Source organism: Panthera pardus, unplaced genomic scaffold (genome assembly GCF_024362965.1).
Source record: "Panthera pardus isolate Hobbes unplaced genomic scaffold, ASM2436296v1 HiC_scaffold_25, whole genome shotgun sequence".
Taxonomy (NCBI): Eukaryota; Metazoa; Chordata; class Mammalia; order Carnivora; family Felidae; genus Panthera; species Panthera pardus.
In genome coordinates this window covers 24,633,465-24,653,530 of record NW_026526821.1, presented here as the reverse complement: position 1 = coordinate 24,653,530, position 20,066 = coordinate 24,633,465, and the positions used below count along the sequence as shown (strand labels likewise).

At 37.0% G+C, this 20,066-nt stretch overlaps 1 protein-coding gene across 4 annotated transcripts in view; it reads left to right on the top strand.

The window, feature by feature from the left end:
* The window catches only part of ITCH (itchy E3 ubiquitin protein ligase), a 141,954-nt gene that overhangs the window by 60,067 nt on the left and 61,821 nt on the right, over window positions 1-20,066 (top strand). For 3 of the 4 annotated variants that reach the window (XM_019458734.2, XM_019458735.2, XM_019458736.2), the window contains 4 exons: window positions 368-509; window positions 5,533-5,657; window positions 6,726-6,863; window positions 16,275-16,320. In XM_019458734.2, the coding sequence (XP_019314279.1) occupies window positions 368-509; window positions 5,533-5,657; window positions 6,726-6,863; window positions 16,275-16,320 (451 nt within the window). The remainder of the gene's footprint in view (window positions 1-367; window positions 510-5,532; window positions 5,658-6,725; window positions 6,864-16,274; window positions 16,321-20,066) is intronic. The other variant, XM_053890331.1, reaches the window with a different exon arrangement.

Here is a 20,066-nt window from a genome sequence, read left to right as displayed (position 1 = left end):
CAACCCTGGGATCATGACCTGATCTGAAATCAAGAGTCAGATGCTCAACTGACTGAGCCATCCAGATGCCCCTGATGGTGTATTTTTTAATTGACTTCAGAGTACTGAGACTATTGATACTGACATTGGGGAGTCTATTAATAGTAATTTGGGTGAGTGATGTGGGGGAAGTCCTATGTTCATTTACTAGGATGGAAGGAAATACAAAGGTTATGAGTGAATAAAATTAGTAAGTATTTTAGACTAAAACTTATGTTTCTCTGAGTAAAAGTAATAATGTTCTATGTAACCTTTATGAAATTAAATGGATTTGAAGGATGAACTAACATCTCAAATATTTAAATATTTTCTCCTTTATTTTGCCTAGTCATTTCAGCAAAACTTAAAGAAAATAAAAAGAATTGGTTTGGACCAAGTCCTTATGTGGAAGTCACAGTTGATGGACAGTCAAAGAAGACAGAAAAATGCAACAATACGAACAGTCCCAAATGGAAGCAACCCCTTACAGTGTAGGTTTGAAAGTATTTTCTACAGTGTATTTAGTTTAATAAGTGAATAGCAGTGAAGCTTTAAAAGTTTCTCACTTGTTTTCTTTGCTCCTCTTCTCATGTTTTTGTTTTTCTTTCTCATCTATTCCTAGGACTCCTTTCTCTAGTCCCTTTTTTGTTTCTCTTTAGATATTTCTGTTTTTCCAATCTCTCCTTTACCTTCTCCAGTTTAATTGATGGTGGTATCATTATTGCTACCGAACAGCATCTGGAGAGCCCGTGGTTATGGGCCTAGAAAGATTCTTAACAGCTCTTTCCTTAAATTAGGGTTGAAGTACAGGGCTATGAATAATTTTTAAAAATAATTTTTTTGATGTGTGTTTGTCTTGTCCTTTTTCTCCTCCTCCTCCTCCTCCTCCTCCTCCTCTTCCTCCTCCTCCTCCTCTTCCTCCTCCTCCTCCTCTTCCTCCTCCTCTTCCTCCTCCTCCTCCTCCTCCTCTTCCTCCTCCTCTTCCTCCTCCTCCTCCTCCTCCTCCTCCTCCTCCTCCTCCTCCTCCTCCTCCTCCTCCTCTTCCTCCTCCTCCTCTTCCTCCTCCTCTTCCTCCTCCTCCTCCTCTTCCTCCTCCTCCTCCTCTTCCTCCTCCTCCTCTTCCTCCTCCTCCTCCTCTTCCTCCTCCTCCTCCTCTTCCTCCTCCTCCTCCTCTTCCTCCTCCTCCTCCTCTTCCTCCTCCTCCTCCTCTTCCTCCTCCTCCTCCTCTTCCTCCTCCTCCTCCTCTTCCTCCTCCTCCTCCTCTTCCTCCTCCTCCTCCTCTTCCTCCTCCTCCTCCTCTTCCTCCTCCTCCTCCTCTTCCTCCTCCTCCTCCTCTTCCTCCTCCTCCTCCTCTTCCTCCTCCTCCTCCTCTTCCTCCTCCTCCTCCTCCTCCTCCTCCTCCTCCTCCTCCTCCTCTCTTCCTCCTCCTCCTCCTCTTCCTCCTCCTCCTCCTCTTCCTCCTCCTCCTCCTCCTCCTCCTCCTCCTCCTCCTCCTCCTCCTCCTCTTCCTCCTCCTCCTCCTCTTCCTCCTCCTCCTCCTCTCTCCTCCTCCTTCTCCTCTTCCTCCTCCTTCTCCTCTTCCTCCTCCTTCTCCTCTTCCTCCTCCTCCTCCTTCTCCTCCTCCTCCTCCTTCTCCTCCTCCCTCCTCCTCCTCCTCCTCCTCCTCCTCCTCCTCCTCCTCCTCCTCCTCCTCCTCCCTCCTCCTCCTCCTCCTCCTCCTCCTCCTCTTCCTCTTCCTCTTCCTCTTCCTTTTCCTTTTCCTTTTCCTTTTCCTTTTCCTTTTCCTTTTTGTTTCTTTTTCAAGTAGGTTGCATGCCCAGCCTGGGGCCCAGCATGGGGCTTGACCTCATCACTGTGAAATCAAAACCTGAGCTGAGATCAAGAGTTGGATGCTTAACCAACTGAGCTACCCAGGCAGCCCTTGTTTTTGTGTTTTTAATCATGATGCCCACACAGAACCTACACAGGGGTTTTCTTCCTTTAAAAAAAATTCTGTAACTCTGTTTTTATGTATGTATGTATGTATGTATGTATGTATGTATGTTTATTTTTGAGAGCGAAAGAGAGAGAGCTAGCAAGGAAGGGGCAGAGAGAGAGAGAGGGAGACACAGAATCTGAAGCAGGCTCCAGGCTCCGAGCTGCCAGCACAGACCCCCACGCAGGGCTCGAACTCACAAGCCGTGAGATCATGACCTGAGCCTAAGTCAGACACTTAACCAACTGTGCCACCCAGGTGCCCTATAACTCTGTTTTTATACTTTACATAGCATGGTTATCTCTCTAGCTGCATACATATAGATCTAGCATACCTTATATAGTTTAATAATATCCCTTAATATGAATGGACTATCGTGTAGTTTATAAGTTCCCTGTAAATCCGTTGGTTTCTTGAAGTTTATTTATTTTTGAGAGAGAGAAAGTACAAGTGGGGTTGGGGCAGAGAGAAGGAAAGAGTGAGAATCCCAAGCAGGCTCCATACTGTCAGCACGGAGCTTGATGCAGGGCTTGAACCCATGAACCGTGAGATCATGACCTGAGCTGAAGTCGTACCTTAACCTACTGAGCCACCCAGGTGCCCCTAATTAGTTGGTTTCTAATGTTGTGTTATTACGCAGCATTGCAGTATATACATCCATGTGCCTGTCTATATGTTGGTGTTATTTATTTTTTTTAATTTTTAAAAAATATTTATTTTGAGAGAGAGAGCAGGGAAGGGGCAGAGAGTGAGAATCCTAAGCAGGCTCCGTACTGTCAGCACAGAACCCCAAATGGGGATTGAACTCACAAACTGTGAGATCATGACCTGAGCTGAAACCAAGAGTCATGCACTATATGTTGGTGTTTTTATCTGTAGGATGAATTCATAGAAGTAGCATATAGCTCATTTTTAACACTAAATGACAAATCACCACATGTTGGTACTGAGCACTCATTGAAGACAATTATAGATTAATTTTAGTGTTTTTACTAAAATGGAAGAGAACATGATTTATCAACAAATGGATTTCAAGATAATATAGCATATTTAGTTTGGGGACCAAATGTATATTAAAATGGAGCTCAAAATATAACTGGTTGTCACCACATCAAATATACAAAAATTCTTTTTATTACATAACATTTGGAATTCTTTTTTTTCATTTTTAAATTTTTTAAAACATTCTTTTTTTTCTTAAGTTTATTTTTAAGAGAGAGAGAGAGAGTATGAATAGAGAGAGTGTGAGTGGGGCAGGGGCAGAGAAAGAGGGGGACAGAGGATCTGAAGCAGGCTCTTGACTGGCAGCTGAGAGCCCAATGTGGGGCTTGAACTAGTGAACTGTGAGATCATGACCTGAGCCAAAGGCAGACACTTAACCGACTGAGCCACATAGGCGCCTCCTAACATTTGGAATTCTTGAATTTTCTTCCCTTAGAGAAATAAACCAGTGACTAAGGAAAAGTTTCATTTCTAAATGGTGAGATATTTGAAACTATAAGCTGTTCACATAGTACATGCTGATGTGTATTGTATTTATTCCTAATAAATGACAAAACAAATTGGATATACCTAAATTGTTTTTTAACATGACTTTTATTTTTATTTTTTTAACATGACTTTTGGATTTCTAGGGTATCTGGATGTACTTTATGATGATTTTGAGCAAATAAGTGAAATTTGAGAAGTATCCTAATGCTTATCTGTATTTATTTCAACAAAGTTTCTTAGACTTTGTTTTTAATTAGAGGTCTATTAGAGATTGAATCTACATTTAAAAATATATGAGCAGATGTTTTTTTAAAGCAAATGAAATCTGTAAAAGATCACCAGTCTCTGTAATGATGAGAGATATTTAGCAGAATAACTGAGTATTGACTGAATACTCATCAAGTTTCTCCCAACTGCTGGCTCTGCTCACTAGATGTGCACCTTGAGGCTCTTTAAGCTGATAATGATATGAACTCCTTAGTGGTTTAAAAGTTAAGAAAAAAGAAACATCTCCTTGTAGCCTCTTAAGGTAATACTATTGTTGATCCTAGATGTTTGGGGGAACTCAGCTCAAGTTCTGAATTTTTAAGTTGTAGCAGATTGGTCTGCAATGTTTACATGGCTTGTGTTGTGGGCATTCTCTCTAGAATTGAATTAATTTCGATAAGACCATCTTTGAGAGTATACTTTATCCTCTTTCAAATGAAAGTAAAATTAATAATTCCTTACATTCCATCCCCATTTAGTTTGTTTAAACTTAAAATGGTGGTGAAAATATGATAATGAGGGTAATAGACATAGGTAGCCTTCTGAGAAAGAGTTTATTTGTCCCCCCAAATTTCATCACCTTTTAGAATGAAGTATAGAGAAATTCAAATATTTCTAGAATTTTTCTTTCATTTTCAATTTTTTAAAATGTTTTATTTATTTTTGAGAGAGAGAGACAGAAGGTGTACAAGTGGGGGAGGAGCAGAGAGAGAGAGGGAGACAGAATCCAAAATAGGCTCCCAGTTCTGAGCTGTCTGCACAGAGCCCAACATGGGGCTTGAACCCACAAACCGTGAGATCATGACCTGAGCTGAAGTTGGATGCTTACCTGACAGAGCCACCCAGGCGTCCCTAGAATTTTTCTTTATAGCATTGAACCATACCATGGCAGATAATAACAGTGTTCCTGTTTTTCTAATTGGTGACTTTGAGAACACTTTGTATGCAGTTTAGTGCAAGTTCAGATTTCCCAAAATTTGTTTTGGAAATTACCATTACAGATAGTATTCTTCTCCTCCTCCTCCTCCTCCTCCTCCTCCTCCTCCTCCTCCTCCCCCCCCCTCCCCCCTCCTCCCCCCTCCTCCTCCTCCTCCCCCTCCTCCCCCCTCCTCCTCCCCCCTCCCCCTTCCTCCTCCCCCCTCCTCCTTCCTCCTCCCCCCCTCCTCCTTCCTCCTCCCCCCTCCTCCCCCTCTCCTCCTCCTCCTCCTCCTCCTCCTCCTCCTCCTCCTCCTCCTCCTCTTCCTCCTCCTCCTCTGTTTTCAGACCTTTGTTCAAATTACAGCCTGCCACTCACTAGCTGTGGAATGCTGGGCAACTTGCTTAATTAACTTCTCTGAATAGTGGTTTCTATATCTGAAGATGCGGGTGGTAATTCCCATCTCTTAGGGTTGCCATGAAGATGAAATGAAATCACCTCAGGCTCACTATACTACCTGACATAAAGTAAAGATTTAATTTATAAATTAACTTTTTATACTACTAAAGTAAGACAAGTTTTCTAACAGTTTGTAGCATGATGAGCAGTTTTACTTGTGTTGGTGATATATGCATGAAGTTGCCCCTGTAGTTCAGCCACAAATGAAAATGACAATGTAAGCATGTAGCATTCAGATGTTTTCTGTAAGATTACAAAATAGGGGCAATATTGATTGTACAATAAACTGTAAGAGATACAGTCAGAAGATTTTAGACATTAAAATTTAATTGTAATTTATTTAGAATCCCACTGTGATATTTTAATGAAAATAATAATTTTTTTTTTAACCTTTCTTCACTTTTAGTATTGTCACCCCTGTGAGTAAATTGCATTTTCGCGTGTGGAGTCATCAGACACTGAAATCTGATGTTTTGTTGGGAACTGCAGCATTGGATATCTTTGAAACCTTAAAGTCAAACAACATGAAACGTATGTATGTAAAAGTAACAGAAATTGTGTTAGGCTATTTGTTTTTCTGCAAGAAATACATGTGCAAGACGTGCAGAATGACTATGTTCACTATTTGTTTTTAAGTTTGCTTGGTTATAATATTAATGAGGAGAACAATCTTTAGCTTTTTTAAAATGTATGTTTATTTATTTTGAGAGAGAAAGAGAGAACCAATGTGTGCATGCGTGTGCACTTGCAAGCCTGAGTAGGGGAGGGGCAGAGAGAATCCCAAGCAAGCTTTGCATTCTGAGCCCTTGAGATCATGACCTGAGCTGAAATCAAAGGTCAGATGTTTAACTGAACCACCCAGGTGCCTCGAATTTTGAATTATTTAAAGCATTCTGAGCAACCTTGGTTTAGCCATTCATTTTTGACCCAATATTTTTTAGTAAATTTAGTAAATAGGTACTTATTAAAATATTATAACTCAATTATGGAAAACTAAAGAATATAGAGATGAAAAATGTAATTCTATTTCAAAGACATATATGATTAATATTTTGACATTGTCTTTTCAAATGCTTTTTTTAAATTTCCTAATTTTAGATGGCTGTGGTTTTATTTGCATGTATATATATTTATATGAAGATATATAAAAACTTGAAACGTGCTTGTTTTGATTAATATATCATGATTTTAAAACATAGATGTTTTTCTACCCCTTGACTGTCTAAAACATACTTTCTAAATCTCATTTAGGATTTAAGAGATGCAGTCCATTCTTAACTTATATGTTTTCACTCAGTAAAATTCAGGCATATATTGCTGAATAATCCCGCTGGCTTATTTTCTGCAAGGATGGAATGAATATAACAAATGAGATGATTGAGCTATTTAGTATTTTACATTATGGATATTAAACATTAGCAAATTTTGTTGTTTTTTTAAATGTTTGTGTCAAAAGTCCTGAAACCTCAGAGAAGTATACTAAAAACAATTTATATACACAAAAATGTAAATTTTTTCTGACATTCATTGTTTTTAACAGTTAAGATGGCTTAAAGAAAAAAAAGTGACTATTTGTTCTGTAATTATATTCTCTTACAGTTGAGGAAGTAGTTGTGACTTTACAGCTTGTAGGTGACAAAGAGCCAACAGAGACAATGGGAGACTTGTCAGTTTGTCTTGATGGGCTGCAGTTAGAGTCTGAAGTTGTTACCAATGGTGAAACTACATGTTCAGAAAGTAAGTAATCACTTTTTATATAGGCTCTTTAATGATTCTTTCTAATGTTAGCCACCATAGATGCTGTATGTAATTATTGCTATTCTTTTTCACCTTAAAGAAATTATTTCTTTTTTTAAAAAGAGACATTGAGGGGCGCCTGGGTGGCGCAGTCGGTTAAGCGTCCGACTTCAGCCAGGTCACGATCTCGCGGTCCGTGAGTTCGAGCCCCGCGTCGGGCTCTGGGCTGATGGCTCGGAGCCTGGAGCCTGTTTCCGATTCTGTGTCTCCCTCTCTCTCTGCCCCTCCCCCGTTCATGCTCTGTCTCTCTCTGTCCCAAAAATAAATAAAAAACGTTGAAAAAAAATAATAATAATAAAAATAAAAAGAGACATTGATTATTTTAAACATTTTCCTTTTAGTGCATTGTTTCTATGAATAAAACATTTTTCTATAAGTTGAAAAGTTGCAAATCAAAGTTGAATCACAGTTGATTCTGTGTAATGAATTGATTTGTAAACTATTTATTTTGTAGACCAATGATGATAATTATTATGGCAAATGATGCCATACCCTCTCCATTGCCAATGGCAGACATAGTTTGTCTGTAGTAGTATCTAGTTGAGTTTAAATTTGACTTGAAATCCTTCTTAGTACTGTATTAGCCTACCAATACAAGCTGAAATCCATTTGTCATTCCTTTTCCATTTCTGTAGGCTACATTTACAGAGGTATCTTTGTGTTATAATAATGACAAAACCAATTCATTATACGTATACCAGCATAGCTTACAATTTATGACCCACTAGTTTTTGTTAAAGGAAATAATAAACATGAACTAATTGAAAGAAGTTTGGCACCCGGATTAGTGCCTATATAGCTAGCATGCTTAATAAAAGTACTTCTTAGTGGATTCCTTTTAGATTTTTCCATTACTTACAAATGTGCTAAGCAAATTTTCACTTGAAATGTCGATTTAAGAGTCCCCAAGACAAAGAGCAGATTAGTGGTTTTCTTGATTAGTCTGACAAAGTTCTTTTTGTTTACTTAGAAACTACATTATGAAACCTTTTGCAGTTGTCAGATGCTATTCTTCTGTTTCTGCTTTGGAAGACTTCCTACTTCCTCTTTAACTCATGATCTTTTTTAATAGCAGGACCTTCAACACAGTCCTGGTGTATCTTCCAGATTGTTTCTTTGAGGTTAGTGAGGGTGGAGAGAAATTTCTGAAATGGTCATACTGCTTCAGAGTTGACAAGTTCATTTTAATTGACTACTATTCATAGGAACTCTGTAATAGTCAAATTTTTCCATAAATTGAAATACTAGAAAATAATACACAAGTTAAATTTCATTTTTATATTGCTCTACACTCTGCATTTATCGCTGCTAAAGTTTTTTACCCCCTACAAGTTGAAACTGTTACTAATGAAAAATACTTAATAATTAACAAAGCATATCCATTTTCATATTTTAAAGTAGAATCTAAATTGTATATTTATACTTACAACTTTATTGTTTATTGCCCACAAAAGTGAGTATTTCTGTTACCAGTTTTCCACTCAGGTAAGAAAATAATTGATAGAATTTAACATAATTATTTGAAGTAGAGATTTTAATTGGAAAGTCACAGTGTATTTTAGGATTGGAGTTGCCAGATAAAATAGCTGCCATTTTTTTAATGCTTGCCATGTGCCAGCCACTATGGCGATGTGTTTACATATATACTCATTTAACCATCGTAGCTTTAGTAAGGCACAACTTGCATTTTGCATATAAGGAAATTGAGACTCTGATAATTGAAATAATAAGTCCAATATCACACCAATTAGTATCATGCAGAGTCAAGATTGAAATACAAATATTTGTTGATGTTTCCTATTCTTTCCAATTGATTCACACTTAGAAACCGAGAAACTTTGAATCAAGTCATGAGTTGTAAGCGGACAAAATCTGGTCTAGTTCACAAGCATGCATGATGGGAACTACACTTAGATTGTTCTTTGGTTCCATTTCTGTAACTTTAATTGTAAACCAGAAATGAAAATAAGAGTTTACCACTAAAATTGAATTTCTAGCACCTGGCATAGGTTGGTTGGATAAGAACTGGGGAGGTAGGGGGGGTGAGGGGGATTGCTTTTGTATTTTAATAATTTTCTACTGTTAAAGATTTTTAGATTATTTTTTTCCCCTGAGAATGTTAGAGGTAATGTTTTGTTTTAAAAAATTTTTTTAAGATTTTGTTCTTAAGTAATCTCTATACCCAACGTGGGGCTCAAACTTACAACCCCAAGATCACACATGTTCTACTTACTGAGCCAGCCGGGCATCCCAGTCAAGTTTTTTTGTGGAAGAACATGTAGAATGGTTCTTAGAAGAAATTTGTTCTTGTAGACTTAAATATTTTTGGTTAATTTTTAAATAATGTTTATGAAAAGAAATCACTGAATTTTAGTATTAAAAGTCACCAAATAATAGCTTGCTATAAATGTAGATTTAGTGGGAATGTTGGATTTTCCTGATGAGACAGTATTATCTCTTTGGGTACTTAGACATTTTTGGCTCATTGTTTTTGGTGGATAAATTTTTTTTAAATGACAGTTAAATAAGTAAACCTTTTTCAAGTGAAACAAAATTTACTCAACGTGTTTGTTTTTTCTTCATGCTTATCTTCAGGCTTTATTTGAAAACTAGAGAGCTTTATATCCTCACCCCCACCTTCCCAACCCCATGCTGGCTCAGAGAACAAGTTTAATATGCAACTGAGCATCTTAGTTGTAGTTGTCACATTTTCTTTGATATTCTTTCTTACTTCTCTGATTTAGAAAATAACTTCATAATTTGTCCTGGTGTTTTCCTCTCTTTAAGTACAGAGTTGCCTTTTATGAATCTCTAGGAAGAATCCTTTATTTAATTAGTTACACAGATTTACTGCTTTAGCACTCAGATCTAAAGTCAGTCAACAAATCGAGTGTGGGCAGTTCATATCTGCAAGAACTTCCCATTCATCTGTTTTTACCTCTTGGGCTGCTGGTAGTGGTAGATCATTAGTTTAATACCTGTCTTCCTAAATATGACCTCCAGTAGGAAACACTGAAAACCATTACTGTCAAAGACATTTTTACTAAAGACAAATAAAAATCTATTTTACTTTTAAATTTATGATTATAAAATAAGAACATATTCTTGTAAAGATCTTTATTCTTTACCATGCATACTCTGGATGTATTTAAAATTAAATTGGAGATAGGTTTTGGCATATGTGACCTTTGGTTCTTAATATGTATGTTCCATTCCATTTTGACTGTATCTCATTCTTTCTTTCATTAGACTCTAGTTTTTGTGGTTCCTTTTAATTTTAATGTAAATCGCCATTTTATATGAATGTATCTATAATGTTTTCTTATCAGTATAATAAACTCTAAGAAACTAGCTTAAATTTTTTGCTTTACCAAATATTACTTGAAATTACTGATATCAACTGGATCTGGGTACCAACTAATTATTTTATGGAGATAAACTTATTTGACTTATCTTTGAATGTTTTTGTATATATGTTCAAATATTAACTAGTTTACCCTCCTCAAAAAGCCAGGAAAACTTTATTTCCACTAGTTCTACTTTAAAAATCCAAATATTAAGGCTGTAATACAGTCATTGGTTTAGAGTAAGACTTTGCTGAATTCTTCATCCATTTATACAATTTACAAAGTATTTTGACTTATATTCTCATATATATTATATATATTCTTATATTTAACATGTGTAATACATAAACCAGCATAAATTATTCACCCATAACTGCTACACACCTTAGAAATTAGAGCATTAACAATCATTATATACTCCTGTATTTTCCTCCCTAGAAATCTGTGTCTTTCCCCTACAGATAATCACTACTCTAAATTTTGAATTTATCATTTCCTTGCTTAAACATTTTTTTATCACCTGTGCATGTCCCTAAGCAGTCTGTTACTTGCACTTTTTCTTGAGCTCTATGAAAATAGATTTTTGCCTTTTAAAATTTATCCATAGTACTTCTCTGTAATTCATTTATTTTTGTTGCTATATGATAATCTGTTAGGTGAATATACCACAGTTTATCCATTTTTATGTCAAAAGACAATCTGATTTCTTTTCAGGTTTTGCCATTAAGAACATACAGTCATAATTGAATATTTTTGCGTTTAGTCATTTATATGTCTCCTGGTACAGTTTGAAGAGTCTATGTGGGATATATACTTGAGAATGGAATTTCTCCTATATATTGATATGATGCACTTTCAGTTTTACAGCATTTATTGTTTCTCAAATATGTCCTTTTTTGTTGTGATTCTTTTGAGGTACAATTTACATAACATACAACTAACCTTATAAAGTGTACAATTCAGTGGCATTTAGTATATACATAATGATAGTATCTACCACCTCTGATTTCAAAACATTTTCATCACCCCAGAAAAACAAACCATTGTCCATTATATAATCACTCCCCATTCCCCACCCCCAACCCTTGGTAATCTCTAATATGCTTTTTGCCTTTAGGGATTTGCCTATTCTGGATATATCATAAAAAAGGAATCATATAGTACATGACCTTTTGTGTCTGGATTCTTGGCATATTGTTTTCGAGGTTTATCAAAGTTGAAGCATGTATCAGTACTTCCTTTTTTGTGGCTGAATAATATTCCACTGTATGATTCTGCCACAGTTTGTTTATGCATTCATCTTCTGGTGGACACATGACTTACTTTCCCACCTTTTGGTTATTAATGAATCACAAATAATGCTGCTACAAACATTTGTGTGCAAGTTTCTTTGTGCACATGTTTTTAATTTATCTTGGGTATATTCCTAGGAATGCAATTGCTGGAGCTTATTTGATAATTTCTTGTTTTTTCTTGTTCATTTTCTTTTGATAAGTTTTTTTAATATTCCCCATTTGAAAATTTCAATATCAAACAAAAAAGGAAAATTCCAATATCAGAGATCTTTGGGGGTATATTTTTATTTTTTATTTTTATTTAAAAAATTTTTTTAATGTTTATTTATTTTTGAGAGAGAGACACACATAAAGAGCGTGAGCAGGGAAGAGGCAAAGAGATGAAGACACAGAATCCAAAGCTGACTCCAGGCTCTGAGCTGTCAGCAGAGAGCCTGATGTGGAAAGTGAATCCACAAGCCGTGAGATTATGACCTGAGCCAAAGTCGGATGCTTAGCTGACTGAGCCACCCAGATGCCCCCGGGGATATATTTTTATGTCTGTCCTTCATTGAGACTTGTTTTCTTATGTGTTTGCTGCTCTTTGATTGCCAGTTTATTTTTAATCATAGTCTGTGGGAATTTTAGGGGCCTAAATTGGGGATTAATTGTCTAAGAGAAAGTTTCTTTTGCTTCTGCTAGTGTAGGGTGTGCCACATACCTAGAAACACCTCATCTCCTTTCAAGTCCCTAGCCTAATGTGGCTATCTCTGGTTCAGTTCTTTCACTTGGTGCTAACCCAAGCCTTCTTTTCTGATTCATCTTAGAGCTGATAATAGCCATCAGGATAACCTTTTTTTTTTTTTTTTTTTTTCAAATTTGCTTCACCTTGTTCCTGCTCTAGTATCAGTTCACTTGTTTGTTTTGCTTTGAGATTGCTAGGCACCAGGAAATAGAACAGTGTGTTAAATTGCTTCATCTACCAGTTAGTTATTTTATGGCAGGGAACCCCTTTTGAGTAGTTCACTGAATAGAAGAGATCTTTATAGATCTTCCAAAGGGTCCTGTGGGTAAAATGTGTGCATTTAGAAATCTGATCATTTTTTCTTACGGAAATTGGCAGTAGGAATACTTCTAAAGAACAATACATTTATAAAATGCAAACTTTAAGATCACTGTTCTCTTCTTGGACATTCATTGTATAAGTATCAGATATTTTGTGCCTTTTTTAAAAACTATTCTCTGGAAGCACAGAATTAGGTCTGTATAATTTATGCCATTGAGGCACCTGGGTGGCTCAGTTGGTTACGCGTCCAATTTCAGCTCAGGTCATGATCTCTCAGTTTGTGAGTTTGAGCCCCATGTTGGACTCTGTGCTGACAGCTCAGAACCTGGAGCCTGCTTCAGATTCCATGTCTCCCTCTCTCTCTGCCCCTCCCCCACTCTGACTCTGTCTCTCTCCCTCTCTCAAAAAATGAATAAACATTTAAAAAAATTTCAGTCATGACCTCACCTCTGTATTGAGTGGATGAAAATGGCCTTTGTACTTATAAATGAAATGTAATTTTGAGAAACAGTAATAGCTAATATTCATGGAGTGCTTATGTGCTGGGCACTGTTCTAAATCTTTATGTGTAATCCTCACAACTATTCTGTGAAGTAGGTATCATTATTGTCCCCATTTTATAAGTGGTAAAAGGCACAGGAAAGGCAAGTGTAGTTTTCTGAAGTCACAATGTTAGTACATGATGAAGCTACAATATAAAGTCAGGCAGTTTGGCCTCAGAGTCTGTGATTAAATACTGTGCTTTTTGTAATAAATGAAAAAGTTTAGAAGTGTCACTTATTGGTAGATTTAAATGGAATGTTCCAGATTTTTTTTTTAAGTTTATTTATTTATTTTGAGAGAGAGCATGAGAGCATGAGCATGTGCATGCTGGGCAGGGGAGATGGAGAATCCCAAGCAGGCTTTGTGCTGTCAGCACAGAGCCCAGTGCAGGGCTCGATTTCACAAACCATGGTATCATGACCTGAGCCAAAACCAAGAGTTGGATGCTTAAGCAACTGAGCCACTCTGATGCACTCCCCCTGAAAGTGGTTTTCTTAATTTTTGAGAAAAGTGGGATACTAATTGATTAATTTTAGTAACTTGTGCTGGATTTTTAAATTTCATTTCCTGATTTCATTTATGTCTCATCAGCTATTTGAGGCAATATATTCCATATAAAAATAATTCTTGTAGGGGCTCCTGGGTAGCTCGGCCAGTTAAGCGTCTGACTTTGGCTCAGGTCATGATCTCGTGGTTAGTGGAATCGAGCCCCGCATCAGGCTCTGTGCTGACAGCTCAGGGTCTGGAGCCTGCTTCATATTCTGTCTCCTGGTCTCTTAGCCCCTTCCCTGCTCATGCTCTGTCTCTCTCTGTCTCTCTCTCTTTTGTTTCTTTCTCTCTCTCCCAAAATAAATAAACATTAAAAAATTAAAAATTCTTGTAAAACTGAAATGTACTCTTTTCAGGGGTGCCTGTGTGGCTGTCAGTTAAATGTTCGACTCTTGATTTCAGCTCAGGTCATGTTCAGCTTAGGTCATGATCTCACAGTTGGTGGGATTGAGCCCACAAGTCAGGCTCTGCACTGATAGTATGGAACCTGCTTGGGATTCTCTCTCTCCCTCTCTTTCTCTACCCCTTCCCCACTTGTGCTCTTTCTCTCTTTCAAAAATAAACATTAAAAAAATTTTTTTAGGGACTCCTGGGTGGCTCAGTCAGCTAAGTGGCCGACTTTGGCTCAGGTCATGATCTCACAGCTCATGGGTTTGAGCCATTTTTAACAGCTTTATTGAGATTTATATTTCATAAAATTCACTCATTGCTAATATCCAGTTTAATACTTCTTAGTAATTTAACTGAGTGACCTAACCATTACTGTAAATCAGGATTAGAACATTTTCATCCCCCTGGTAAGATCCTCTTATTTACAGGAAATTCTATTCCCACCTCTAGCCCTTGGCAACCACTAATCTATTTTTTTTTTCCAAAAATTTGTGTTTTCTGGACATTTCCTATAAATGGGAATGGTACAATGTGTGCGGTCTTTTGTGTCAGACTTCTTTTACTTATTAGCACAGGGTTTTTCGGGTTCATCCACGACATAGCACGATTCAGTTATTTGTTCCTTTTTATTACTGATAGTTTCCCATTGCATACGTATACCATATTGTCTGGTTATCCACTTGTACTTTTTTTTTTTTGGTAAACTTTTTGTTTTAATTGAAGGATTGTTGATGCACAAAGTTACATTAGTTTCAGGTGTACAACCTATTGATTGGACAAATCTGTATATTATGCTTTGCTCACTGCAAGTATAGCTACAGTCAGTCACCAAACAACACTATTAAAATATTATTGACTATATTCCTTATGCTGTACCTTTTATGCCCCCTACTTTTTTTAATGTAATATTTTTAGACAAGATGATATTCCTGGCAACCTTGCTGAGTATGGTATAGTGTAGTCGTGATTCAGCATTTTTTAAATGAAATTAATCTGTTAATTATGGTTTGGAGTAATGTAGTGATGATTTTACTGTTTAAAACTATGTATTTGGGGACTTAAAAAAAATTTTTTTTTACATTTATTTATTTTTGAGAAACAGTGAGACAAAGCGTGAGTGGGGGAGGGGCAGAGAGAGGAGACACAGAATCTGAAGCAGGCTCCAGGCTCTGAGCAAGCGGTCAGCACAGAGCCTGATGTGGAGCTCGAACCCACGAACTGTGAGATCATGACCTGAGCTGAAGTCGGACGCTCAACCGACTGAGCCACCCAGGTGCCCCGGAGCCTTTTTTTTTTTAATGTTTATTTTTGAGAGAGAGAGACAGACAGACAGAGCACGAGTGGGGGAAGGGCAGAGAGAGAGGGAGACACAGAAGCAGGCTCCGGGCTTTGAGCTGTCAACACAGAGCCCAATGTAGGGCTTGAACCCATGAACCATGAGATCATGACCTGAGCTAAAGTCAGATGCTTAACTGACTGAGCCACCCAGACGCCCTAGGGACTATTTATTATTCTTTAACTAACTTAAAATAGACTGATAAACTGGAGTTCTTGTTTCTGCATTTTACAGTATTTCCTTCTCTGTCTGCTATTTTTGCTGCAATCAGTGTGCCTACCGTCTAATGTTTTTATAGTGCACAGGCCCTTACTGAATCCTCAGGTTATTTTGCATGAATGAAATTTGAAGAAAGTGTGAAATTTGTGGCATTAATTTGCCACTTGAGATTAGTTGGTACCTTTCCTTTTCTTGAAGTTATTTGCCAAGCCCTTGCATAAGAGAGATGTTACTGGTTTTTCTGTTTTCAGAATCTGTTTTATTCCTTATCCTGCTGGTTATCAGTATTTTGTGTGAGGTATTTGGAATATAAAAGATGGCTAAAATATTAGATTTGAATTAGAACCAAGCACATATATATTTTAAAAGGCAGAAGTAGGACATCAGTAATAATACCTTGACTAATTAGCATCTCCTAGACCTAAAAAGCATTTGCACAAAATTTTGGTAAACATTTTTTAATTTCAATCATATGAACATTTTATCACATTTTTCCTTTAAATATCATGTTGGAATTTAAGTTATAGTGTGTTCTACAAGATTTAATAAAATGCTTTGCCTGTTAGGAAAAAGGTGAAAATCACTTTTTGAAACTCATTTTCTGTGTAAATTTTATTGACGTTCAAGGTGCTTCACAGAATGATGATGGCTCTAGACCCAAGGATGAAGCAAGGTAAGATTTCACTTGTTCACCAAAGAATATAAGAAGAGACCAGGGAGAATAAATAACCATTTTAGTCAGAACTTTAGTTTGACTAAAGCAAAAGTTTAGACTGATACAAGAATAAAGAAATGTCAAAAAAATTTAGGGTTCACAAATGTCCATCGGCGGATGAATGGATAAAGAAGATGTGGTATATATATATACAATGGAGTGTTACTCGGCAATCAAAAAGAATGAAGTCTTGCCATTTGCAACTATGTGGATTGAACCAGAGGGTATTTATGCGAAGCGAAATTAGAGAAAGATGAATATCCTATGACATCACTCATATGAGGACTTTAAGACACAGAACACATGAACACAAGGGAAGGGAAGCAATATAAAAACAGGGAGGGGGACAAAACAGAAGAGACTCTTAAATATGGAGAACAAACAGAGGGTTACTGGAGGGGTTGTGGGAGGGGGGGGTGGGCTAAATGGGTAAGGGGCACTAAGGAATCTACTGAAATCATTGTTGCACTATATGCTAACTAATTTGGATGTAAATTAAAAAAAAAAAAAATTCAGGACTCAGTGGCACCTGGCTGGCTCGGTTGGTGGAGCATACAACTCTGGATCGTGGGGTTGTGAGTTTGAGCCCATGTTGGGTATAGAGATTACTTAAATAATAAAATCTTTAAAAAGAAATTTAGGGCTCAAGGTAAGAAAGGAAATATTTATGAATGTTTCAAAATACTTAGCTTATTTGACTGCAGTTCTTTGGAGTAGCCCAGGGATACCCAAATTGCTAATATTTCCTTCAGCTTGTTGAAAGTGAATATATTTGCACTTTTTCAAAGACAAGGAGTTCAGAATCCCAGGGCCATCACTGGACTGTTAAATTTTTTTTTCTAGAAAAGCTGGGTTATAAGCTTTGGGTATATGGGAAGATCGTCACCATCTATGGTATCTTCTGAGCCTTTGTTGAAAGGAGCAGTGATTTGTACCAGTTGTTCACTCTAACCCTAGATTCAGCACTTTTTTTTTTTTTTAAGTTTATTTATTTCTTTTAGTTATCTCTATACCCAGTGTGGGGCTCAGACTCACAATCCTGAGATCAAGAGTCATATACTCTTCTGACTGAGGCAGCCAGGTGCCAGTGGATTCACCACTTTCATGGGCTTATCTGCCTTGACATCTAGGGCCTAAAAAGTGTTGAATGCCTTGAGTGTTAACTGATTTAAACATTTAGGTGTTTAGTGTTATGCTAGAAAACTGGTAATGAGAGATAAATTTAGAAAAGGAGATGTTCCTAGTCTTAAGGCAGTAAGTAACATATCTTAGAGAGTTACAAAATCCCATTGGATTCCTCCTTTTTCCCAAACTGAGTAAACAGTGGGTAGGAAAATGATGAACCACAGAAGTAATGATCAGAAGAGGAGAAGTGTAGAAGTATCACAGGACATAAGGGAAAATACCCTGAAAGATGGGGTATTACCGTGTTAGGTGGTGGCAGGAGAGGAGAGGTGGAGCAAGTAGAACAAAATGTTAATGGTTGTTGAAACTGAGTTGATAGGGTATTTGTGCTACTAGTTTGTCTACTTTTGTGATTTATGGAAAATTTTATAATAAAGTTAAAGACAACTCACCAAGATCTTTGGGAAAATTAAAGTGTGTAAAGCTATTCTCTTTTATCTAATAGAGATCTCCTTTCAGAGTCACTCCTGTGACAAAAACTCATCTCTTATACTAATCTCTGAAGAGGTGGAATATTAAGGACTAGTAACATCTTGTCCACGGAATAATAACTGCTTTTATTCTCAGTGTGATTAAAAAGCAATAGAAAAGAAATATACATATCTCTGTAGACGGGGAGACAACTCTAGCCTCTTGTGCCTCCCCTTAGTTTTATGTTTAATTAGAGTTTTGAATTCCTGAAATTTTCTCCATAATGTTTTAATATTTCAGTTTGTGTTCATCAGGTAACTCCTATTTTATATAATAAACCCATATTTTTCCATTAATAAGTGAGAATGTCATAGAATTTTGTATGCTCATTGAAAGGTTCAGTTAAGGAGCGCCTGGGTGGCTCAGTTGGCTGACTCTTGATTTCAGCTCAGGTCATGATCTCACGGTTTATGGGATCAAGTCCTGCCTTGTTGCGCTCCATGCTGACAGTATTGAACCTGTTTGGGATTTTCTCTCCCTCTCTCTCTTCTCTCCCTCTCTCCCTCCCTTTCCCTCCCTCCCTCCCTCCCTCCCTCCCTCCCTCCCTCCCTCTCTCTCTCTTGTTCTCTCAAAATAAATACAATTTAAAAACAAGAAAGGTTCATTTAAGTCACTATTTTTACAAATCTCATTATTTTTAATTTTTCTATTTTTTTTTTTTTTAAAGTACTCTCTATACCCAACGTGGGGCTCAAACTTAGAATCCCAAGATCAAGAGTCGCATGCTCTACTGACTGAGCTAGCTAGTTACTCCTACAAGTCTCATTCTTAAAGTGCTTTATGAAACCACTCTAGTCAACTGTAAATGTCTTACAAAGGCATTCCTGGAGCCCTAGCTTCATGCCATTTATTTAATCAATGCTTCTACCCAAGTGAAGTAGTAATCTGAGGAATAGTGTCTTTTAGGTTTCTGAGACTGCCAGAATAATCTTTAAGCATGTCTTTTGTGTTAAGTATGAATTCCTTTATGTTAGCTTTTACTCCAGAGAGTGTATCTCTGAGATGATGGGTTTGAAAAGCATTTTGTAAACTGTCAAATGCTGTTAAATGTTACTACACAATGATCATGGCCATGACTGGCTTTTTCCCTTTGCTTTTATTTGCTTACTTCATAACTATAAGACTAAAAAGCAGGGCAGTATATACCCAGTGAACAAGGGTTTTGTGCCCCTCCCCTCCAATTTCTTGCCCAGTTATCATTTAGGAAGAATACTAAACAACTTTAGGTTACATTACCTTTTTGTCCTAATTCAGGCCCTGTTGTATACTGTGAATATAGTCTTGTTAGTCTGCTTTCCTCTGTAGCATGTCTGGATGTCCTATATTATTCAACATTGTCTTCTGTCATTTTTATGAAGTTCAAGATGATTGGCACCTAGTATTTAAGATTTTGTTGTTAGAAGTACTTTATTGGCTGTTAGGACCTTACTGTATTAGCATCTTGGTTCTCCAGGGTTCTTTATCCTGTCCATAAACATCTGGGCTTATGTATAAGTTAGATATATATGCATGGTGAGATAAGCAGAGGTTTATAAGAATGTGGAGCAGAGGAACAAAGCCATAGTAGCATGTAATTAGTAGCTAATTCCTTTTAAAGATAATGGAGGTGGTGAGTTCACACTGACAATTCTATACAGTGTATAGGTTTCCATGTTTTCAAAATCCATTTCAAGTTTTAGTTTCACACCCATTTACTAAAAGAACTAAAACCACCAGTGCTCTTTTAGTATGGCTATGTTTTTCAAACTTCAGAGTGTATCAGAATCACTTGGAAGACTCGTTCAACCACAGATTATGGTCTTATCTCCAGTTCCTAATTTGTTAGGTCTACGTTTGGGCCTAAGATTGGCACTTCTCAGAAGTTTCCAGGTGATGCCTATAGTGTTAGATCACGCCATACACTTTGAGAAACACTATGGTTAGACTTACAGGTATTTCTTAGATTACAACAAACTGTTTTGGGAAATTTTTTCAGTTATATAATGAAGTCTATTTCTTGAAAATCTAGGCTTACAGAATTGTCATTCTGCCTTAATCTCATACTCTTT